Below are 23,726 nucleotides of genomic sequence, written 5' to 3' on the forward strand. Positions count from 1 at the left end.
CATGTAAAAAAATTATGGAACTTAATTATAATTAACCATAAAAATATTGTGTGTGCATATATATATATTCATATATACATATATAAATACACACAATATTCAGAAAATTTATAAGTTACAATTCTAAATTTAAGAAATATAAATATTTTTTTATTTATGCATTATAAATAGAATAATACAATGTATTCACGTATTTTTAATTTTGTATTTGTTTCATTCAAATGCATAATAAACACATCGAAAAATACAGTTATTCATAGATAGCTTAATTTTTAATTTAGAAAAGAAAAGTAAAATAGTTTATTTCAAATCTAGAATTATGGTAAAAAGAAAAAAACAATGCACGATGGAAATACTTGATGATATCCTTTCACGTTTCCATTTTTTTCTGGATTAAAACTTATATATATATATATATATATATATATATAATACCACTAAAATCTATAATCAACTAGTTAATCTAACCAGTTTTCAATTACCAGTGAAGGATGTTAAGAAATAGGAGAAGATAATTTGCGTCAATGCTATTCTATTAATAATAATAAACACATTATTAAAAAAAATAGTGTAACATAAAACACTGTTCAAATATCAATATTTGTAGAAGAAATTGAACACATTGTACTACATTTGCACATTGGTCAAAGTGATAACAACAGTAGTATATCTGATACAAACATACATACAAACATACATACAAACATGCACACATATGCTAATTTTTTACTCTTTGTAAATTTGTTTACCCATATTTATGCTTTAATTTTATTTTTAAAGATTCTTCCAAAGAGTTCAATGTTAGTTCAGAAGATGAATGTAGTCGAGGGATGGCATTCATCCACGGCCTTACGCTACCCTCGGATACTTTAATAGAGAGTTAAGAGCGTTCATCAGTGCCTGGACTGGCTTTGCAAGGCTTGCTGCAGGCGCAGGGCCAGGCCTGATCATCGCCGTCTTGTCTTCATCTTCTGGACCTCTAGGTCATCCGCAGGTAGCGTCCACGTTCTCCAGGTTCCTCACAGTTTTACGTCCATCTCCGTCTCGCAGACCGAGAATCGCCTTGTTGTCACACATCTACGCCGCCCTGAAGCTGGTGTGTGCCGTTTGCGCGAACGGTCCAGTCAGTGTTTTGGAGGCGTTCTCCAGAGGTCTAGTTGCGACTCTCGACGTTGGTATGTAGAGTGGCTCGTAAAGCGCGTCGAATTTAATGGCGTAATGCGCATCATCGCATGTCGACCCAGTGGACTTTATTGCTGCTGGTAATCGATCTCATTTCCCACAGTCGGAGCTTTTAACCCCGCGAATTCCCATGATGGAAGTTGGAGTTACTTTTAGAGGCTAGGGCAGACTGGAGACTTGGAGCGGCTGGTGCTCTGCCGTTTCGTCTTGAGTCTCTGGATTTCCGCTTTGCATGCAGCGAGCCCGTCGTTTGGGCTCATGTTGCAGTTTAAGTTGTATGAGTTCGAGAGTAGACATTAGCTGCAGAGTTCTGATGTACTGGATACGACTACAGTTCTGATGCTGTAGTTCGCACCAGCGTTCTGACTCGCATTGTGGAGCTTTGGTCAAGGCGCAGTATTTGTGCACATATTATCCCTATCACTTGAGCATTGGCATTGACGGTATCAACAGCGGATGTGGCCACTGAAGGTTCTGCACTGTACCAGATGGCTCGGACATGCTCGAGCGTGGACCTCGGAAGCCCCATTTTGTTTTATTCATTTTTGTTTTCTTTTTTTGATCACCGTAGACCTGTGACATGCTCCTGACTTGAATTGGCATGCAAACTACTGTAAGCCGTACCTCGAAGACCCCTGGTTCAGCTTATCGTTTCAGTAGACGTTGCTTCATTTTCGGCAATCCCCGGGGGTTGTCCAGTTCGCCTTGATTGCTGAGCTGCACCGCTCTTGCTACCATGGTGCTGGAGGAACGACCTGGTCAATCCTGAGCTAGGGGCTTTCGGCTACTGGGGACTGAAGCTCAGGTTTTCAGACTTCTGGTGCCGACATGTCCTTCCTCGGTACGTTCCAGCTGCAGTGAACCTTCTGTCAGGAGGATCTTAGTGTTCTGTGATTTACTTGCATGGTGAGGCTAACTTCTAAATACAACGTCCTAGCTCACCTATAAACTGCCTCGGGCAGTACTTAGTTCCAGCTTGATAGGTTGTATGCTACTCCAGTTGTGTTCATTCCGGAGCTTCATCAAAAATGGAGTCAGTGCAGAAAGAGGAGTCGGGGTTTGCAGGCAAGACTGTTAAAACATTCATGTTGTTCATAGCATGGTCATTAGCGTTGGTTCTGCTTGTTAACGCGAGCCTCACAGTAGCGGAAAAATTTGAAGTATTGACTTCAAAATTTATCGGCGCAAGTCTCTTCAAGGGCATGCAGTTACCGTTGCATGTACAGGCCAGAGTAAGCAATGTTAAAAGTCATGAAGGTGGAAGAGTCAATGACATGAAATTGGTTGCAAACCTCAAGAGGCTCAGCCGAAAGCTGGTGGGTGGGAGTAAAACAGAAAAGAGCGGATTCAAAGTCAAGATATTTCACCGCAACTCAGTGGAGTCTCCTTTCCGGAAAAAGTATGACAGTAAGTTGCAGGCATTGGTAGAAGATATGGCCATCGATGAATCTCGTCTTGCTTCCTTCCGTAAACAGAGGGGCAGACACAAATTGTCAGATAACGATAATGGCGCACACAACTCTGCCAACCCTCCGGTCATAACCGCCGTGATCGAAGGCCCTCCTTCTCACGACCACGATTTCCAGTCTCCTGTCGTGTCTGGCTCCACTCTTGGATCTGGTCAGTACTTCGTCGATTTTTTTCTGGGCACCCCACCGCAGAAGTTTTCCCTCATTGTCGACTCAGGCTCCGACCTTCTCTGGGTTCAATGCGCTCCTTGTCTCCAATGTTATGCACAGGACACCCCTCTGTATGCGCCATCGAACTCTTCCACTTTCAACCCTGTGCCCTGTCTTTCTCCGGAATGCCTTCTCATACCGGCAACTGAGGGGTTTCCTTGCGATTTTCACTACCCCGGAGCCTGTGCGTACGAGTATCGCTACGCAGACACGTCCCTCTCCAAAGGCGTGTTCGCCTACGAGAGTGCTACTGTCGATGATGTAAGAATCGACAAAGTGGCATTTGGCTGTGGCAGAGACAACCAAGGTAGTTTTGCTGCAGCAGGAGGTGTTCTAGGCCTTGGACAGGGGCCTCTCTCTTTCGGATCGCAAGTTGGATATGCTTACGGTAATAAATTTGCATACTGTCTGGTGAACTACCTCGACCCGACGTCCGTGAGTTCTTGGCTTATCTTCGGCGACGAGCTGATTAGCACAATCCACGATCTACAGTTCACGCCTATCGTCAGCAATTCCCGAAATCCTACATTATACTACGTGCAAATAGAAAAGGTCATGGTTGGAGGCGAATCGTTGCCTATTTCACATTCTGCTTGGAGCTTGGACTTCCTCGGCAATGGCGGATCAATTTTCGACTCCGGTACCACAGTTACATATTGGCTACCGCCAGCTTACAGAAACATACTTGCTGCTTTTGATAAAAATGTACGATACCCGCGAGCTGCCTCCGTGCAAGGCTTGGACCTTTGCGTTGACGTTACAGGTGTCGACCAACCCAGTTTTCCATCTTTCACTATCGTCTTGGGCGGTGGAGCAGTTTTTCAACCTCAGCAGGGGAATTATTTCGTGGATGTTGCACCCAATGTCCAGTGTCTCGCCATGGCCGGCCTGCCATCATCCGTGGGCGGCTTTAACACCATTGGAAATCTCTTGCAACAGAATTTCCTTGTGCAATATGACCGTGAGGAGAATCGCATAGGTTTCGCGCCTGCCAAATGCTCCTCACATTCTTAGGATGTGTAGTGGCGGTCGTCACCAAGTGGCACTCGACATTCTTGTAAGTTGACTAGGTTGCGACAAAATTATGAGAGTTTTTCTTGTTGCATTCATGTAACTTACACTTTCTTGAGTAATAACCCTTGTTTCGTTTAGTGTAACGAAGCTGAGACATTCGTAAGATCTGAGCTCGGAGTTCGCTACGGAAATTGCAGTTTTCTTCACAGCATTGGCTAATACTAACTCTCGTCGCTTCTGCTCAGTTGGTGAAATCTCGGGATGTCGACGTTGCAATGTAGTGGAACAAATGCGACGCTCTAACTTGAGTTAGGGATGAGGATAGACTCGTTGGTGTGGCAGTCCTTGGGTGTGATATCATGCCATCCACAATTTCAGTAAATGTTGCTTTATTGGCTTGATACTAGTAATAGAGAGTTGTTGCATAGTACTTCGAGGGTCATGATCTACTCTCCTCACCGTTGTGGGATACATCCGGGTAGCAATCTATCCTGTGGTATTTTCCCTCTGTTTTAATCACGACCATTTAAGACCTGCATTCATAAACCTCAAATGTCATCGATTCAATTAATAATTGACCGACCAACCACTAAGGTAGTCACGATTTAATTGATTCACTGCCTCACAGCACCACTGCGACTTCAATGATTACGCCAAAATCGATTTGAGACAGTAACTATCTCGTGACTTTGACTATGTACCGTATTGTTGTTCCGCATGTTCTAGTGAGTCTGTTGATTGAATCAGTTAATCACTTTGCTTGATGTGGAATTCCACGCAATTGCTTTGAACACGATCTGATAATGTACACATTACTTGCAGAAATATATGCCTCACGTGACTTGACTACAGTTTGTCAGAGTTCACAATGAAGTTAACACACGCAGTTGAACATTGGCACGTTATGATAGGTAACTGACGTATGTGATTGTGCAAACAATTGACCGAAGATGATGCCTTGGCCACCAGAATTACCAAGTGCAGGGAAGACTATTCTCCTGCTTTGTAAGAGTATATTCCCAACCATGCAGTTTCCGGTAGATACCGGTGAGGGCTTCAACAAAATTGTAAGCTGCCCTACCATCAACGCCAAACTCTGGGAACCCCAAGGATCCCCTCACCTTCCTCATGAGCGAGCAGCATGTCAGCAGTTATAGTTCACCAAGTTTCATGTACAAAATGGAGCCAGCTTCAGGGTTTACGGTGTGCCAATGCTACAATGTTACAAGCATACACCGCAACAGATCTCCACATCAGCCGGAGATTGGAAATGCAGCACTACTATCTGCTCGGTGGCCTACAAGCAATATCTACAGAACACAAACGAAATTCGAACGTGACAGAGAAAAGGCTGCTAATCAACGATGGTTTCCAGTAGATCGACAGGGGGGTTATCTATAGAAGCTCTAGCTTTCCATCTATCCATGCTTCAATCATCCGCTGTGTGCGTAAATTCTGGTCGCTTGGAGCCAAATGACCGGCTCCAGCCACCACCACATGGCTAAGATTTTCAAGAGTTCGGATATAACCAGCGAGCTTCCCTTCCTCCTTCCACAGTTTCCTCTCAGAAGCCCAGAAGGCAGCGGAGCTTCTCCACGCAATCGTACGCATCCATGCTTCACTCGACGCCACACCATCCTGGATGTCCCACTGGCCTTGATACAAGAGCACCGGGAGCTGAGGAAGTAAGGCCTCTAACATCCACTTTGTGCTCTTCATGATGTCAACCTGCGCAGGAAATTAATACTGAGTTAATCATAAAAAGAGTGAGACAAAAATCATGATTATTCATCTTGTACAAACAAATCGAAACGCCATGTAACTCGTTGAGTATTCTACTAAGAGCAGAGTCGAGATCAATGTAAGTTACGAGGCCTACCTGCATCTTCTCATCCACAAGATCGCTGCATTGAGTCCACGTAATATTCGTGTGCGCACCAAGTGCTTTTTTGACGGTCTCAAGGTTGACAAATGCTGTGAGATAATCCGTGCCATTTGCATCTGTAAAATAATCTACAGATTTCCTGACATCCTCCAAAGTGGCCAACCCACTCATTGCTCGAAGTATCCTCGTGAGATTGCTTCTTGCGGCTACAGCTCCCAACCAATCCTTCTTCAAAATACGTTCCTTCGACTGTAATAGCCACAGCACACTGTTAACAACCAAGCATTCTGTGACCGAATAAAACCAACGAGGCAGCTGCTGTGATTTAATGATCCTTTCTAAACGCTACCATGAGCTAGAATTTTCATCGTAGAGACAGACATTGCACTCCTTATATCTGAAAAAAGATCCTCGACATAAAATTCCATATGATGGTTCTGAAAAGCAGGACAAAAATAATTTGGCAGAAGTGTTATCTTAGACTAATATTCTTTGTTAAATACGTGGTCCATGATAATAAGAGCCTCTAAGAAATGTACCTCTTTAGCTAGGCCATCCAGAACCTTCTGCTGTTCCTTGTCAATTAAGCCCATATAGTAAGCGGTTGCCCCATACGTTTGAACCTGTACAATAGGATGCGTGAGGCCATTGCCAATAGCTATTCCCCGGAGTTCATAAGGCGGTTGCTCCGTCTTAAACAAAAGCCGCCGGGACTTGGCCATAACATAATATCCCAATGCGGGAACATACTTTCCACCATAGCTCTCTCCTGTGATGTATAGAGGCCTCGATTTGTAGTCAGGGTCGCTGAAGAAGAGCTCAAGAGCGCGGAACAGGTCCCGTGCTACGTGGTACTGATTCGTCACAATAGAGTCAGGAGATGGAGCTATGCTGAATCCCGACCCTGCTGGACTGTCAATAAAAAGCAGCCCAAAGCGCCGGTTCCAAGGAGCTGTATTCTTTTCCAACTTCATGTCCTCTGCTACCCTCCAAGGACCTAATTCTCCAAAATTTCCTATCAATCCCGAACATCCAGGACCACCCTGCATATCACGTGTAGCCATCCTGAGCTCCTTCAGTACCATGTCCACGAATCAGAGCAATGTGAATTGGGTCTAACCGATAAGAAGAGGAATATAAAATGCGTACCTGTAACCAGAGAATGACAGGGGTTTTCAGAAGCTCGTCCGAGGGCTCAAGCGCCTCATAATAAGCGTAGAATAGACTGGTTGCAGTGGCGGTATTCACGTCAAGGTACCCAGACCTCGTAGGCAGAGCTTCTGAAGGCATTTCATAATCACAAGCAGCTAAGCATGCTTGCAACAGAATCACCACCAAGACGACCCACTTGGCTGATCCTTCAAGTGATGTCGCCATCGGCAATCCTCGACCTCGCCCAAGCAAAAACCTACCTGCAATTCAGAAACTCACCCCAGATTCTCACACAATCAGATTACTAATGCAACCAGACAAACGAAATTGACGCATGCTCTGCTCCACGTTTCCCCAAACACAGACATATCGCCGCTGAGAAGCAACCCCACCTCACAATTTCACCGGTACCAGCTGTTCGGCGCTCAGTTGATAAAATGGCATCAACGACAATCCCGTTTCCGCAATATTGGACTCGCCATCACAACCCAACATTGAAACCTCAGTCAACTCAACAATTCTACAAAAAGCAAGAGAATTCCAACGAAGCGGAGCTTGTTGCGATCTGCATGTAGACATTCCAACTCGGAAATCCTCTTCTGTCCTCGGTCCTCACCCAACGAACAATACTTGCCCCTTCGATTCGTCCATTGACTTCGTTCGTCTAATTATTTCGTCTCCTTCGTCCCTTGATTTCGTGTGTCCCTTTTCCGTCCACTTCGTTAGTTCGATTCGACCTTCCATTATCTGTAAAGCTTTCAATCCTTCGGTCATAGCCGCCGCTTCATATTAAGAGCAGAAGACAATGAATTACAGAGTCAATTTCATTTATTAACAAGTAGGGGTCAGATCCAATACCTCTACAGTAATTGTGGAGGTTAAGTCTATTATACAATCAATTCTCTGTGTTTTATTGATAATAATCTTCAATTCATAAAACTTATCTCTACTTTCCTAAAAATAAATAACAAAAAAATATAACATGACAATACTCTAGGGATTATTTTAGTATATATATTTATTATCAAAATATACATGCACTGAAATACTGTTGACAGAAGAATAATGGAATAATAGTAAGAGTAAATGGAATGTTAGTCACTGTGATGTTTTGGAATTACAATACTAACCAAGTACAATACAATTTGATATTATGCCAGTGTAAAAGCATATCATACTTTTCCAAATCAATACCTTCTAAATTACACAGTTCAATTTCCTAACACAACTTCTGAATGGTATGCCAAAACAATGTCTTTGAATGTAGAGAAACAAACATGTTGCTCATGCAATTTACTTCATGTAAATTTGAAGTATAGCCTGAATTTTTTATCGAGCTGAGATGCTTTGTTTACTAGGGGACATTACAAAAAGAGAAGGACCAAACTGTACACCTTGCAGAATTCATGCCATTCCACAAGGTGTCAACAATTTCTCCCACCAATGACACCCCTTACTCCTGAATACAAAGAAGAGAATCTAAAACATCAAGTAAAAAATACCTAAAGAAGTCGAAGAAAAAAGAAAATGGGGAAACATTGCTACCCATGTCATGACCCCAGTACCTCCACCCATACCTTAGTACCACATAAACATTCCCTTCGTAAATGAACTTCTTCCCTCCCTTCATAACATGTTACATTATGCAAAAACAGAGAATAGATAACTCCTCTGTCAGATTCTCAGGAGTTCATTCACCAACCTATTCTACTCCTCTAATTCCCTCAATTGTGACCTATTGTGGGCATCAAAATTAGACAATAGATTTGGAAAACAATGAATCAATGCACGTTATGACATTGAACTGTTTATTATCTTTTCCACCACGGGGATAATTTACAAGGCAATGAAGAGGTGCTGCAAGTGCCGTGTTTGCAGCACCGAGCTCTACCCCAGTGAACATGCTGGAATGTTGTACAATCGATCTGCATTTACATCTTGTCCTAGATGGGCTGGTTATTGAAGGATGTGATACAAAACCTTGAAAAGCTGTCTACGATTGACTCCAGAGTTTTGTTTTCCTGCCCTTCGAGAGACCTAAGCAGCGCACAATGCAAATTAAATCAATCAACAAATAAATAAACAAAATACCCCACTCCTCAAAGAGCCCCTCCAAGCTATCACACGGTGTTGAATAGTGAAAGAGGTTGATATGAATCTGATGTTCTGTTCTGGCAGGTAGGAGATAACCCACCTGTAATTCTCCTGTACCGAGAAATAGTGTCAATGCTGCGAGCTCAATCTCTTCACAAGATATGGAATGCCTGTCAAGCTTACCGAATCGATGCTGATGCGTCCTTCGTTTATGCTCGAACTTCATATAGATCCCGGTTCTAGGCATTGCAATAGCTATGTCCACCTCCAGAACCATATCAGCAATGGCACCCAGTTTCAGTGATGCTTCAGTAAAGACCTAGACAAGTCCATAGAATATAAACAAAAGATGAAGTTATTTCGTCTCAGAGCTACTCAATTTTCTCCGAACTTTTTCTCTTAGCGTTCTGCGTGTGAGCTCCAACAAACCTGCTACATTGTTCTTCATAGTACCGCAGATGCCCCAAGAGCAAGCGTCGCAAACGGCTCCTCAACCAGCACTCCAACCTCCTCGATGCACAACAAGGCTGCGGCGTTGAAGAAGACGGCAGGGATTGTGAGCCATCTGCACTGATCCCACAGCCCTGATGGCAGCGCTATATGCCATATGACCAGGAATCTTGAAGTGAGCCTCGTGTACGACAGTGGTATCGGCGTTTTAAAAAGCCTCTCACATGCACCAACATTGTCATGGAATTCAGTCAAGTTTTTGTCTATGCTCGATCTTTGCATATCAGTCATAGTGCTGCTAGATACAAACTCCGACATGATTTACAACACGTCATTCGGTCGATGAGATGCCGCCAAAAGAGATGCAAGCTCTAGCTCTTCCAGTAAACCTACCAATTCTTTCTCCAGATTTGCACCCTCACTCACATGGCTCTTCAACATGTATGGGGATGTCGCTGCCTAATGCAAGCAGCTCTGCAATTTGGATCCATCGGCAGAAGAGCCCATGAAAGTTAGGGCTTTCCTGCACACGTCTTGAGATCTGTTTACGTTCATGCCCCACACCTTCCGGGCTTCATCGAAGCTCGCGTAGGAGGCATTTTTCCTGAAAACGAGCAGAAGTGCAAGTGCGGGGGCTGTGAGGGAGAAAGGTCTGCGCTGAGATAGCTTCATTGTAGAAGGTGACAAAAGCTGCCACGCCTGTGAGAGAGAAGACTGGAACCCCAAGGGCTAAGATAACCCTTGAGGACACAATTGATGCCAGATGCCGCCCGTGTCTGGTACTACTCCGATGTCGAAGCCAATCGTCATGGTCCAATACCATCCTCCCCTATTCCATGGCCTCCTCCTTCTCCCTGTCCGCCACAGTCGGGTCCAGATAGCCACCAATTAGCTTTGCACTTGCACCAATTTATTTCACCTTTCGCGAAGGTGCCGGACTTCTATCCTTCCTCAACTTTGAAGGCGCCAGAAACTCCATGGAACAGAGGGAGACCGTCATAGCTGTAGCCATAGGGGTTCCATGGAAATCTCGACTCGCCAACATCACCATCCTGCGGCGATCAGAAAGCTCATGCGCGGCGCCAATCATGTCATGAATTCGTCACGAATTCTTCTCACTCAGTTAGTATTCTCCTTCTGAATTAATCTCAGCAGGCTAACCGACTCGGAACTCAAACGAACGGACTACCCGAAGTCAGCACTACCAGCCACAACAAGCTTTGTGCTCTATACACATGATCAATCAAAAGTTATCTCGCTCACGGACGTATTAAAGAATCCATCAGATCAAAATAAAATAAAACAAATCGAACAAACAATCGAACCGCCTGAGGCTTCTTCATACGCACAGGCCAGCACGATCGGCAGCAAACAGAGGACTTCATCGCCGCTACATCAACAAACAAAACTGGATGGAAATCTCTCTGATCGAGTGCAACTGGGGCTTAGAGGAGATGCTGAGATTGATGGGCCCGCGATTGTCCCCATTTCAGCGTGCTCATTCGGCGTTCGCGTGGGCCACTGGGGCCTGACCTGGAGGGTTATACGTCCGATCGCCATAGCTCACAGCTAGCTGCAACAAATCCCCCAAAACCCACAACTGTTATGGAAATGCAAAGCCGGTAGATGATTGGGTAGCTCAGCATACTCGATCTCTCATCCTTCCCAACACTTATCCATGCGTAACCTCCGTTTCGAAATTAAAAATCAGTTTTTTTTTTTTTTTTTTTTTTTTTTTTTGTTCGGTGACATGCTGAAACAACAAATTACTAACCACCCTTGCGCTTGTGCCTTAGTTTTCGGCCGTTTTTGCAACATGGGTTACAAAAATCACATGACAGTAGTATTTTCCTTCACACAATCTCGATTCTCTTCTTTGCTAGTTAACTCTTCATTTCCTACTCCAGATGAAAACTTAGTATGGAGGTTTTCAACGCTGTCTTCACCAGTATCCCACAGGATGCAAACTCCTCAGCCCTAAATTGCAAAACATTGACATGTGATGGATTCAAACACAGATTGTACTACCAAAATGGTGGACAATTACTCTCTTCCACATCACCCAATACTGCACATGCTTCTTCAAGTCTGCTTCTTCAAGTGTGGTGAATGGATTTTTCAATCAAATGAACTCTGCCAAGTCTGTTGAATCTGATAACACTTGTTGGAATGCAAGTGGGCTTCATGCTGGCGTGTCCTTGTGGAAAAAGTTCCTCACTGCGCCATTACTACATCACTTTCTGAGATTATAGAATGCCAATTTAATCATTTGATAATGAGACTTGGATGCTTTTCTTCTTTCATTTTTTATTTTTATTTTTTTTGTTGTCTTTTAATCGGTAATGGCTTGTTGCAGCACAGTTCCGAAGCAAGATTGTGAACATGATAGCATAGTAGAAGCTTGTAGATATTTTTCTTTTTTCTTTTTCTGGTTGGGGGTTGTAGTAGCGTAATTTATGTTACAATAATGTATTTCTAAATTTAATAAATGAACTATAGAAATGATTTTAGGCCTTTTGGGACAAGTCAAATACAGGTTGGGCACTCTCTTAGGAGAAGTGAGGGGGAGAGTTGGAAGATTTTCTCTACAAATGCAATAAATAAATATTCAGCAATAACCTTCAATTTTCCATTAAATCCACCTTTTGACCTTTACTATGGATATTTGCTATTATTTTTTGGATCACCGAGTCCTCAACTTCAAGTTTAACAATCAATCATTGTCCATCATAGTTGGTTTGCAAGAAATACAAAGAACACTGGTTAAAATATGAATTCAAATTTTACGATTGTATTATATTTTATGAACTCTATGATATATTGTAATGTATTGAATAGAAGTAGCAAAACTTGGGAAGAACTTACTATCTTTTGATAAAAAGTAATATTTAAGTGAAAATTTATCTAAATAACTCTTATATGTGTAAATAATTAAATTTTTATTCGTTTTTATTGCATGAAAGAACAATAGCTTCTTTAAAGAACAATAGTATCTTCAAAGAAGCACCAAAGTTCATTCTTCATCTCTATAAGTAACAATTATAGTATCACATTCTTTTTGAAGGACAAATAGTTACAAAATTTTAATCACTAACTAACTCTTTTGTAAGTGAAAACATTAAAGGTACTTCTGCATCATAGCTCACCCAACCACATTAATATTTTTATTGGCCTTGTTTATGATATTTATTATTTTGTTGCTTCAAGTTTTCTCTCAAATTTCCATAAAAAATTTTACACTTGAATTGTATGTTTTTTCAAAGTTTCTTTGTAATATAACTAAGAAGAAACCATAGACAAGAAGGTGTTAGTAAATATTTTTGGAACCATGATTATTGAACACATCTTTAGTTTACCAAAGCATGAAAATCCTTAGAAAGATATGTCCATGCAATCAAAGTTTGTTGCAAGGCCTAGTAGAATTGTGTCACAAAAACCTCCCAACTCAATCCACTAGCTCAGCCATTGATCACACTGATCCACATTTTATACAAAATGGATCATGGAACAATATCTTCTACATTCCGAAGATCGGACGGCTGGGATGCCTCGGTCTTGTCGGTAGAGTTGGGAGGAATCTGCAACACGTAGACAAGGGTTGTGAGGAGGGGGATCTCGAATTCGACCGCGTCGAGATGATCCAATCTCTAAACTGCAGACACTATCTCTCTGCAAGTTGTGTTGCAGCATCTACCACTTGCACCGCCAACGAGCTGTAGGGTTTGGTCGCGACTCTCTCTCCACTCCCACTCGCTGTGCTTCTCATCGGCTACTGCACTCACCTCTCGATGTCTTGCAAGATCGCAACAGCTTGTGCGTCCTCGACAGCGTGGGTTTGCTGAGTTCGCTAGTGAGAGTAGCGAATAACAGCGTCATTCTCGCAAATATAAGTATCTGTTCTTGGCTTTTCAAGGCCTGTAGTCCTAGATGCTAGGTTATTGTAAATGAACCACACTGCAAAGTCAAAGAGTGTCACTCACATCAAAATCTACCTCCAGATTACGTTGTATGTCTGTCTTTCCATTCCCAGGTTAGATTGTGCTTGAAAGCGACTTAGAGAACTAAGATGCAAGTGCTACATTGAATGCTCTCATTTATATCAGAGCGGAGCACTGGCCCTGCCTAGTTCTAAGGAGCTTTCCATGAGAATCGGGTGCGTGCAAGATGGCAAAGTCTGTCTACAAGAGCATATTCAGTCATATGGCGACTGCGGAATATGGTAAGTTCCGCTCATTTAGGGATGGATGCGTGCAGGTAAGCGTAGTTCGAGCATCAGGTTCATCTCCAAGTGATGTGCGGTTGCACTCACAACATGTGTACGAATGTTGTGATATCCAATTTGATGTTCGGTTCTCTTTTCCTTGACTAAGTACAACATTCAGGTACAGTTTCCTTGTTTTGTTTGTCTTTACAAGATCGGAAGACCTAGCGCTGGCACGATGTGCCGAATGACGTGGTGATTGTGGTCTTCACGCAGCCGACACTCCTAAGCAGTTCCTGAAGCTCACCAAAGAATGCAGTGAACGAACTCAAAAGATGACTACGCCAAGTGCGTTTTCCAGCCCACCTAAAGTCAACTCTGAACTGTGCAAACATCTAGCTGATAAGCTGAAGTCGGCTGTCGAGAGGGCACAGTCGTTCCTCCACAGAAGGTTTCTTTCCCTTGAGGACAAGGCAAAGTATATCGATGCTTTCAAGCTGTTTTATGGTTTAGCTAACATGGCAGTGAAGGTCATCCGAAGTTGTTGCCAAGAGGAATGGATTCAAGCCGCCTTTCTGATGACGAATGTGCCGGAGCATATTCTGTCAACAAGTTTTGACTTGGAGATGTTAAATCATTTCTTTTCTGGAAGCTTGACATCGACGGAAGTACTTGAGAGTATTTTCAAAGCTGAAGTTGCAATCGTCAACATGAAGGCATCACATGATAGAGAGTCGTTGGTAGGGGATGTGTATGCATTGCTCCGGAGAGGTGAAAGTGGGAGCACGGAAACGTACCGGCTGGCTTCTCTTACACTTGAGAAGCTTGATCCCCAAAGGCAGAACTTGGGAGGCAGCTCATCAGGGGCATATCGCGTGGACATGGAGAGCTTGAAAGAGATGGAGCAGTTGGGAAAAGGTTCCTTCGCTACTGTGTTCAAAGCAATGTGGCTAGGAGTTGAGGTTGCCAAGAAGACGTTCTATGCACCAAATTCCCCAGATTTTGAGAAGGAAGTGTCAATCCTAGCACGGCTGTCTCATCCCAATATCGTGTCCTTGCTTTGTTATGCAGAAGGTAAGCGGGAGAGCTGCATGGTAATGGAGTTGATGGATGGTGACCTTTGCGGGTTAATACAGAAGATCATGGCAAAGGACGAACATCGCGGTAGTCCATTTAGCATGTTGGAAGCAGTTGATCTCATGCTTCAAGTTGGAAGAGGCATGGAGTACTTGCACGAAATGAGGATTGTTCACCGAGATTTAAAGGCGATGAACATCCTTGTGAAACAGGTGAAAGGAAAAGACGGTAGAAGTTGGTATATATGGGCAAAGGTGGCAGACTTTGGGTTGTCAAAGACGAAACACAACAGTGTAACTTACAGCAACCAGACTCTGAATACGGGGACAACACGATGGATGGCTCCTGAGATGATAAAAGAAAGTGTAAATGAAGGGCAAGAACAAGTGTCAAATGTCGGCATGACAGCAAAGTATCCTTTTGGTGGTGACGTATATAGTTTCGCAATGGTGTGTTATGAGATTTTGACTGGAGATGTGCCCTTTTATGACATAGCACAACCAAATGCGGTGAAGAGGATGGTACTGAAGGGTGATCGTCCTGGGCTACCATAAGATTGTCCAACTTCATTGGAGCGATTGATAAGGAGGTGTTGGAGCCAAGATGCAAAGTGCCCGGCCGCGGTTCGATGAAATATGTGTTGAATTGCGGAATGTGAAATGTCAACTTCTCAGATCATTACCCCATTGCGGTAAATTGGTTCATGCTGTCTTACTTGTCTCTAGTTTGTTTTCTTCCGTCCGGATCATTCTTGTATCCCTTGTTTTATTATCTGTTGAAGTACGTTATAAGATCAAGTTGGTCGTGACTTGTTTATGAAAGTCGCCAAATGAAAGTGAGCTTTGTCTATCATGCCACATGACTGGCTGCATTTGTTGATTTAGTCATCCGCAGCGGTCACGAAGGGTATTTGTCTTCGGAAGTTGGATTCGCAGTGGGATTTTGGTATTTGTGCTGTATTTTTGGCCTCAAAAATTGGGAAATCCTCCGTGAATCTCTGACGTTATTAATCGGCCAGTACTCGCGCTAGCTCTCAATGTATCAGATGTTGGAATTGCATCCCCTAAAGGAGTGACGGCTCTATGAATAAGAACATTCTCTGGCTTCACTGATGCGCACATGCGACATGTTGAATGACCTGGATGGTTTACTATCGCAGAATTAACGACTCAAGATCGGTCGAGCCATCATTCAATCAGCAGACCTAAGTCCCCAAGTCCTGGATTCGAACAGGGAAGGACTGGGGGAATGGTGAAGTTTACAATTGCTGAATTGAAAAAAATTACTGGTAACTTTTCCGAATCTCACTTGATCGGAGATGGAGGAAGGTAACATTGGTTGAGGGCTTTGTGATGGGATTCATTACTGTGAAATGTGGATTTTTCTGGACCTGTATTGGTTTTATCATAGTTTATTTTACATGTACCGTACTTTCTATGCTTGGAATTCTGAAGAAGTGGATGTTTTCCTGGTGTAGGTTGATTTTGAGGAATTTGAGTCCGTAGTTGAAGTTTATACTCAACTGGAGCACATGAACTTGGTGAAGCTGATAAGCTACGTGGACGTGAAGAATGAGCGCCTTCTTGTGATTGAGTATGTGCCGAATGGAAACTTGAGGCAACATCTTGACGGTACAGCCTGGAGACATAGAACCTAGGTTGAATGACTTTTTTTGATGTGATTTTGAGGCCTTATTTCTCATCTACTACTGTAATTCTGAACGAAAAGTCTAGAGATATTCACTCTCTCTGTTTTGATGCCAGCATGTATCAGATATAATTGCACATCAGTTAGGATACCAAATGATGGTTTTCGCCAGTAATGGAAGTTACCCTCTTGTAACCAGCTTCACATGATCATGTACTTCGTTTCCCAAATGAATGCTGTTTTGACACAATGCTGTTTTCCCAAATGATATGCTCTTTCGGTACAACTGCCGAAGTTTTTGTTTCATTGCTCGATTCAATTTATGAGGGGCGATGGGTGTGTTTTTGTAGGCATTCCTAATGGGATTATTCTGGACATGAGCACCCGCTTGAATATTGCCATCGATGTGGCTGAAGCTCTTACATGCCTTCACTATTTTTCGGGTAACTGTTCTTTGACTTGGGCTTTGAAAATGTGTATCAAGATATTTGACTTGGACTTCTCCCTTCTAGTGTAGAGGAATATCCACAGTGCAGCGGAGATACAAAGATGTTTAGTACTGGGGCATATGGTTGCACCGACAATGTCTTCGCTACATATGTGATGAGGAAAGTGGGAAATCGATACAGTCGATTCGGTTCCTTGTCAACAGTTGACACATTCACAAGTTTTCTGCTATTTGATGTTTGCAGACAGGCCTATAATTCATAGAGATGTGAAACCTAGCAACATTTTACTCAGTGATAGCTTTCGCGCTAAGGTTGCCATTTCCGATCTTTCTCGATTTGGTCCCTCGCAAGAAGGTGCTACAATTATTATGCAAATTATGGGGACCATAGGGTATCTGGACCCAGAGTATATTGTAACGTGGGAACTGAACGTGAAAATTGATGTATACTCTTTTGGGATATTGCTCCTTGAGCTTTTCACAGGGAGGCGCCCTTTTGGGCTGAGACATTCTACGGATGAGCTACCCCTGGAGAGATGGGTAATTTTTCTTCTCTTTTGCACATCGTTGAATTTTTTTGCACGTTAATTCTGAGAAAAACAAGCACCGTGGTATTTAGGAGAGTCTTTCCTTTATATTTATATATAGACATATATGTATGTGTATAGTTTTTGACCATCTCGGAACCTGTAGAATAGGTTACACCCTACCTGATCTAGAGTGCTGTTGGGCATATTACTTTTCCACCCGAAGCACGTTCCTTACACAGTGAATGGTGCTTTTATTATAGTAAGAGCCTGATCCAGGTGAATATACGCCTGCTGTGTTGTCATTTCTTTGAGCGATTATTTTGGGTCCTTCAGTATGTTGGTCCGCAGATTTAAATGCCCTTGGGTCCTTGTGCTCCCATCTCGTGTCCAATTTTAGATCCTATATCCGCTTGCTGAACACAATAACCTACTCCCAGGTGAACGGTGTTAGAGTAAGGTTGGTCGCATGGCTGGATCTAGACCTGGTTTGGATTGATCTATCAATGAACTTTTTAATGTTGTGATCACTCGCTGGTTTTTAGTGCAATCGATCTTTTTGAAACGTTTACGTTTTTTTATTTTTTCCTTTTAGGCTTTCAAATACTATTCGGAGGGATGGCTGAGGGTTATTATTGATCCAAAGCTTCAGTTAACAGCTGCTGCTTTGTTGATTTTGGAGCGCGTATTTGAGCTTGCATTTTCTTGTTCAGCACCTACGAAAGTTGATCGCCCTAACATGAGAGAGGCCAAGGAGATGTTATGTTGCATCAGAGAAGAATATCAGCTGAGTGTAGATCGACAACAGGAAGGTTTAGAGGCAGAGTCAGAATATGGTAACTCTTAGGAGAATGGAGCCATACTCCGCGGGGAAGGCCGTCGCTATCATGGTACTCTCATGGAGATACCGAGAGTGAGAAGGCTCGGACAAGCAGGCGCCCAGAGGATAATCACAGGAGTTACTTGACCTGAGAAATATTTGAGAACCAACTGAATACAGGACTACGAGGATGAGGAGTGTCAGGTCAACAAAGAGGTCATGGGACATTGCGAGGATTCTCCTGGGGAATAGGGGGCGTTGTATGGTGTCTATGTTCCATCTTATATTCTCAATCGCTTCATATTCCCTGTCAGAGATATTCTGAGAAACGGTACAGACTAGATACCTTTTTTCTTTTCTTTTTTCTTTTTGTTTTGATTGACACTGGCTGATTACTGTATCCTAATAGCAGGTCCATCGCTTACCTGTCGAATATTTCTGTTATTGGAAACTTCAGAGAATCGTTTACGGCGACCACAGAAGGTCATGGCTCTCGGGGGCGACGGTTTGTGCCTCTGGGAGGGGCTCAGACCCTTAACGCTTCATGAATTTGAAAATAACAACCTTGAGCTGTACATCTTTTGATCCCTTAAGTACCATGTTAACTAAATTGATTGTTATTGTTAACAAAGTAGGTCGGTCGCATCTATTGAAACTACTTTCTTTCCATGGTTGGAAGTTATGGTGCATTATAAGTTTATTCCTGCTGTTGCTGCGTGACAGGGTGGGAATTCGTTGAAGGAGGTTCACCGTCAGGGTTCAGGCCAATTTTTCTTCTGATACTCTTGAGACTCAGATTCGTGCAGACGTGGGTAAGGAGTGAACCTGTTCTGCTTGAAAAGACTGTCTCATTTTCTTCGATGAGATTTGGCTGGAGCGTCAGCATTCAAAGCTGAGGTCCAGTCAGTTTGACAAGGTCATATCAGGAGTTACTGATATTGCTTTCAGATTCATGTACTGTAGGGTGTCAAATAGTTTATGAGGAGCTCAAATTGATCTATAGATGTGTCAAATGCTGATTCATGTGCGTTTCTGAGGCCCGAGTTTGTGCACAGAAGCCGAAGTGGTAATATAGTTTTTCTCTTTTGTGCAATATACATCCCTAGTTATCTGAATTTCAACACATGCTCTTAAGCGACGTGGATCAATCAAAAATCGACCAGATATAGCTCCTTCAGCAGTTATTGTTTGAACGAATCTTTGAGATTTAGTTTGTTCTTCGGGGTTTGCTAGTTTTGCTAAAGAAGCTTTGAAACGTTTCAACTTGTGACAAATGATTGTAATTTTTTAGAGCTGGGTGCGGATAACATTAGAAGATAATTGGTTATGGTCGAAAATGTGTTTTTGAAATTATTTTTATTTTTATTTTCACCTCACATTTAATTCCACAATGGCACCATTAGCTGACCACATCTGAAAGGCACCATTTTTCTCTGTTTACACAATTCACAGTTCTTTTATTATTAAGTATGTACAGTGCTTCTTTGAACACTTTCAAAAAGACTTCGTAATCTTTTGAAACTCCTCCCAAAAGTTGAAGCAAAGCTTGTTGTAAGACTCTTTTGAATAATGTTACATGGTTCTTGCAAGATGGCTTAGAAAAGAAGTTAGATATCCCCTTCAATACACATTAGTGAGAAGTTTTTTTGACTAACATTGATGAAATTTCATAACAATTTTGATCAAATAAAGCAATTACAAGTAGTCAAAAAGACATGTCTGCTAAAAATTTATGATTTGTGGTTGAAAATTGTTTGAGATAGATTAAAATAACCTTCTAATATGTTTTAGAAAGTATTATTTTCAACTAATTAGTTTATGGGCGTGTTTTTTTTCTTCTTTTTTGGAATAAAAATCAATTGTAGTTTATTGTTTTATTTAATTATTTATAATAATAAAAAGATAAAACTATTATTTTAGAGTTTATAGAACTATTAAAAGACTAATAAAATTATAGACTTTATAGCCAAAACATTCAACTTTAAAATACTTATTTTGAATTTATCTTATTTTAACAACTAATATAATTCAATTAATTATTTATCTACTAAAGAAAATTTGTTTTTAATGAATGAAAAGAAAGAACTAATGTTAAAGATCTTTTATACTTGATATGAATTCTCTTACAAAATATTAGGCTTTTAAATAATTTAATTGTAGATAATATTTTTTAGTGGATTATCCATAGAAGGTGAAAGAAGACATAAGACATGGCTCTTTGAAAAACCACTAAAGCATTACAAAGTTGAAAAGGCATGACTACATAAATAAAAGTATTCTATAGTGTAATAGAAGCAATTTTGTGATGATCTTCTTAGACTTTGGATATTTGATTATATTCCAAATATCCATTCACAAATGTATAAATTTCATGACTTGCCACTTCTTTTAAAATGATATTAATAAAAGGCATAGAAAAATGATCCTTTTGAGTGCACTTGTTGAGTTTTTTATAGTCTATGCATACTTGAAGTTTTTCATTTTTCTTTTTGACTAAAATCATAGGTGAAACTTAATATATAATCTCCATAGGTTGAATAAACCTAATTTGGAGGAGTTTTTTTAATTTTGCCTTGATAATTAATTGAAGATTGGAATTTATTTTTTTTCTTTTTGTCTTACAAGAATTGAATTAGAAAGGAGAAAGATTCTATGTTGGACTAATTTTGGACGTATATACTTAAGATCTTTGTAAGACCATGCATATACATCCCTATATTCTATAATTAATAATTTGTAACTTGTCAATTCATCCTCTGTTAATTGAATTCCTACTTTGATGAGTTTCTAATCTTAATTTTTCAAAGACACATCTATTAATTTGTAGTTAAGGTTTTCTACATGAAATTGCTCTATGAAGCCTCTATACTAATCATTTAGTATTTTTGGATAGATGGCCACATCATTTCTAACTGTAAGACTACTAAAAGTTTGTTTAAATTGTAAAGGGAGATTAAGGTCAACTTCTTCAATTATGTGCTTAAATTCTTGACTTTGAGTGCTATAATAGTTCACTTCAAAGACATCTTCAATTTTTATGTCATCTACTAAGGTTGTAACATGGTATAGATAGTTAGAACCATGTAAGTTTCTAGAATTGGGGTTAGGTTAGTCGACCAAGTAGGATCCACTATGGAATATTCTAGAAAGTGTTTAAGGTGGTTATTTAGGTAGAACCCACCACCTAAGAACATTCTAGAAAGTCTAAGGTAGTAGGACAAGGTATAAATAAGATTGGTCAAGGCCTTTTGGGACATCAGATTATTAGATATGGCTTTGGACACTTTCTCTTAGTAAAGTTTGGTTCTACATCTTTCTGTTCAGATTTGTTTTGTTTTGTTTCTGTTTTCTCAGTTTTATCTTTTATATCTTCTTCTATTTAATTCCATTTAGTTTTATTCTGATATGTTTTGTCTTATTTTGTAATGACGCTTTATATTGTTGTGGATTAGAAGAATCTTGGGTTCTTGAGATAGTCTAGTCCTATTTCATTAGTATCAATGCAAGTATTAGACTGTTTAGTTTTGGTAGCATGTCAATAGTTATCATTTAGTCCAAGATCAATTGTTGTTGTCATACTAGGTACTGTATTGAGGCTACCACAAGCTACTCTTAAAAAGTCAATCGAGAGGTGAAAAGACATTACAATAGTGGATTCTAGTAGAGAAATTATATTATGATAGATATGGCAGAGCAATCCCAGATGAGACTCAAATACAATACCTCTTAGGCTAGATTGCTAATTTGCAATGGAAAATAGAAACCTTAAGGACAAGAGAGTTGACATCTGCTAGGTTGAAATTGAATAAGCCTAGTATATACTTTGGAACTTTAAGATAAGAAGATGTATGTCAATGGCTCTTCAATATGCAACAATACCTCCAACAATCTGGGACAAATATCACTGAAAGAATCATATATGTAGCTAGCTATTTGAGCGATGTGACAGCTATTTGGTGGCGACATCAAGTTCAAAGTTATGGAGCTTAAGGTGGATTTTGTGATTGGGAGGAGTTTGAGACCGAGTTTAGGAATCAATTTCAGTCCATCAATGCAAAAAAGATAGCATGTAATTAGTTGGAAAATCTTACACAAGTTAGGTTGGTACAATATTAAGTCTTTTGATTCAAGTTCATATGTCTACAAATTGATAATGTTTCAGAGGCGGAGATGATGAATCGATTCCTACAAGTTTTGAAACTTGGGATCCAATGAGAGGTGGAGGTAAGAAATCTATAAATATTTGAAGAGACAATTTGGATTGCAGAGAGGATCGATGCTATATATTTTAAAAATTGTGGAGTATAACCTATAACTCAAAGTCCTATATTGCTATCTAATATTATGGCACAATAACCAACACTAATGGAGATCGATGCCCTACAAGGATCATTGAAAGTACAAAGACGATAAATATTGGTATAAAAGGGATTCAGTTTCTATTATTGAGAGCTAGGCCATCAGATTGGAGGTTGTCCAAAATATCAAAATTTAAGCACCAATAAGACAAGGTGGGTTCATAGTCTCAAAATTCACCAAGTCAATAATGAGTTAGAGAGAAAAATGGGGCTCTCCAGTAAAGGCACTGAGGGCTAGTATTAGGGATAGCTAGTGTCTCTTGAAGGCAAATGACATGGCCTTGGACAACTATTTAAAGAGTCGACTGGTGCATCTAATGGGACTACTAAAAGGACAACCATGTCAAGTGTTTGTAGATTGTGGCTCTACAAAAAATTGCATCTCAACTAAAATTGGTAATTGGTTTCAAATTAAAACTAAAAAATCAAAGAAAGAAGTATATACCTTACATATGACCGAGAGAATGTATTAAGTGAGACATATAAAGAAGAAACCTTGAGATTAATAAATACTTATATCTTAAGAGAGAGATTCAAAGTAATAAAGCTAAAATATGATGTTATCTTTGATATGCCATTACTAGAGGTGAGAAATAAGCAAGTTGATTTGCTAGCAAGGACAATCTCTTTTAAAGATGGAGGACGCAAGGTGACTCTTTGTACCTTGGTATCAAGTGAAGAAAAAAGACAATCTGCAACTAAAGACTTACTCGTAGGGACAACTTTTATGAAGAGGCAAATACAGTATGAGCAACCAGTATATATAGTGGTTCCAAATCTTGTGTCGATGGTAGAAAAGACAACCAAAGGATTAGAATGGACAGAACAACTTATATTAGAATATCATGATGTCTTTCTAATTGACCTATTTAATAACATACCTCTTGATCGAGGTGCCTCCTTTCAAATAGAAATATTGTATAGAGCCAAATCAATAAGTCAATCAATTTATTGCCTAGCACCAAAAAAAATTGAAGAGCTGTAGAAGATATTAGACAAATTTTAGGTAAAAGGCCTTGTTTGAAAAAAGACATTGCCATGGGGAGCACCTGTACTCTTTGCACCTAAGTAAGATGGTGGACTTTGCCTTTGCATTGACTATCGAGGCTTCAATAAGCAGACTATTAAAAATGCATATCTACTTCTATGCATAGATGATCTTCTTGACCAACTTCAAGGTATAACCATCTTT

General features: G+C 40.8%; 5 protein-coding genes across 18 annotated transcripts; 3 read left to right on the forward strand and 2 right to left on the reverse strand.

The window, feature by feature from the left end:
- Window positions 1-938: 938 nt before the first annotated feature.
- On the forward strand, window positions 939-4,488 carry LOC112288831 (aspartyl protease family protein 2). The gene is made up of 2 exons (XM_024533467.3): window positions 939-3,918; window positions 4,121-4,488. Exon 1 carries the CDS (start codon window positions 2,211-2,213, stop codon window positions 3,873-3,875), a length of 1,665 nt encoding a protein of 554 aa, XP_024389235.1. The 5' UTR covers window positions 939-2,210; the 3' UTR covers window positions 3,876-3,918; window positions 4,121-4,488.
- A 531-nt stretch (window positions 4,489-5,019) lies between these two features.
- Window positions 5,020-7,525, reverse strand: LOC112288832 (serine carboxypeptidase-like 50). The gene is made up of 5 exons (XM_024533468.3): window positions 7,305-7,525; window positions 6,910-7,172; window positions 6,300-6,803; window positions 5,755-6,009; window positions 5,020-5,603 (listed from the first exon to the last, which is right to left on the reverse strand). The coding sequence occupies exons 2-5, from the start codon at window positions 7,135-7,137 to the stop codon at window positions 5,271-5,273; spliced, it is 1,320 nt and encodes a 439-aa protein (XP_024389236.1). The 5' UTR covers window positions 7,138-7,172; window positions 7,305-7,525; the 3' UTR covers window positions 5,020-5,270.
- A 1,152-nt stretch (window positions 7,526-8,677) lies between these two features.
- Window positions 8,678-11,580, reverse strand: LOC112289124 (uncharacterized). 10 transcript variants are annotated; one of them, XM_090254162.1, is made up of 5 exons: window positions 11,231-11,567; window positions 9,850-11,029; window positions 9,436-9,673; window positions 9,107-9,325; window positions 8,678-8,949 (listed from the first exon to the last, which is right to left on the reverse strand). In XM_090254162.1, exons 4-5 carry the CDS (start codon window positions 9,281-9,283, stop codon window positions 8,869-8,871), a joined length of 258 nt encoding a protein of 85 aa, XP_090110288.1. In that variant the 5' UTR covers window positions 9,284-9,325; window positions 9,436-9,673; window positions 9,850-11,029; window positions 11,231-11,567; the 3' UTR covers window positions 8,678-8,868. The 10 variants fall into 10 exon arrangements, 7 of the variants coding, with proteins under 7 accessions (XP_090110288.1, XP_090110289.1, XP_090110287.1 ...); XR_012218457.2 differs by having other exon boundaries at window positions 9,107-9,271; window positions 9,436-11,029; window positions 11,231-11,580; XR_012218456.2 differs by having other exon boundaries at window positions 9,436-11,029; window positions 11,231-11,578.
- A 1,509-nt stretch (window positions 11,581-13,089) lies between these two features.
- LOC149988120 (light-sensor Protein kinase-like) lies at window positions 13,090-16,233 on the forward strand. 4 transcript variants are annotated; one of them, XM_090254154.1, is made up of 4 exons: window positions 13,090-13,675; window positions 13,934-15,425; window positions 15,894-16,022; window positions 16,212-16,233. In XM_090254154.1, exons 1-2 carry the CDS (start codon window positions 13,621-13,623, stop codon window positions 15,286-15,288), a joined length of 1,410 nt encoding a protein of 469 aa, XP_090110280.1. In that variant the 5' UTR covers window positions 13,090-13,620; the 3' UTR covers window positions 15,289-15,425; window positions 15,894-16,022; window positions 16,212-16,233. The 4 variants fall into 4 exon arrangements, with proteins under 4 accessions (XP_090110280.1, XP_090110282.1, XP_090110281.1 ...); XM_090254156.1 differs by lacking the exon at window positions 16,212-16,233 and having other exon boundaries at window positions 13,934-14,575; window positions 14,729-15,425; window positions 15,894-16,062; XM_090254155.1 differs by lacking the exon at window positions 16,212-16,233 and having other exon boundaries at window positions 13,872-15,425; window positions 15,894-16,062.
- On the forward strand, window positions 16,069-19,269 carry LOC112289064 (calmodulin-binding receptor-like cytoplasmic kinase 2). 2 transcript variants are annotated; one of them, XM_073537457.2, is made up of 4 exons: window positions 16,069-16,365; window positions 16,732-16,824; window positions 17,074-17,369; window positions 17,952-19,269. In XM_073537457.2, the coding sequence occupies exons 1-4, from the start codon at window positions 16,266-16,268 to the stop codon at window positions 18,201-18,203; spliced, it is 741 nt and encodes a 246-aa protein (XP_073393558.2). In that variant the 5' UTR covers window positions 16,069-16,265; the 3' UTR covers window positions 18,204-19,269. The 2 variants fall into 2 exon arrangements, with proteins under 2 accessions (XP_073393558.2, XP_090110283.1); XM_090254157.1 differs by lacking the exon at window positions 16,069-16,365 and adding an exon at window positions 16,372-16,594.
- Window positions 19,270-23,726: the final 4,457 nt, after the last annotated feature.

This window comes from Physcomitrium patens, chromosome 11 (assembly GCF_059467195.1).
Source record: "Physcomitrium patens ecotype Gransden chromosome 11, ASM5946719v1, whole genome shotgun sequence".
NCBI classification, from domain to species: domain Eukaryota; kingdom Viridiplantae; phylum Streptophyta; class Bryopsida; order Funariales; family Funariaceae; genus Physcomitrium; species Physcomitrium patens.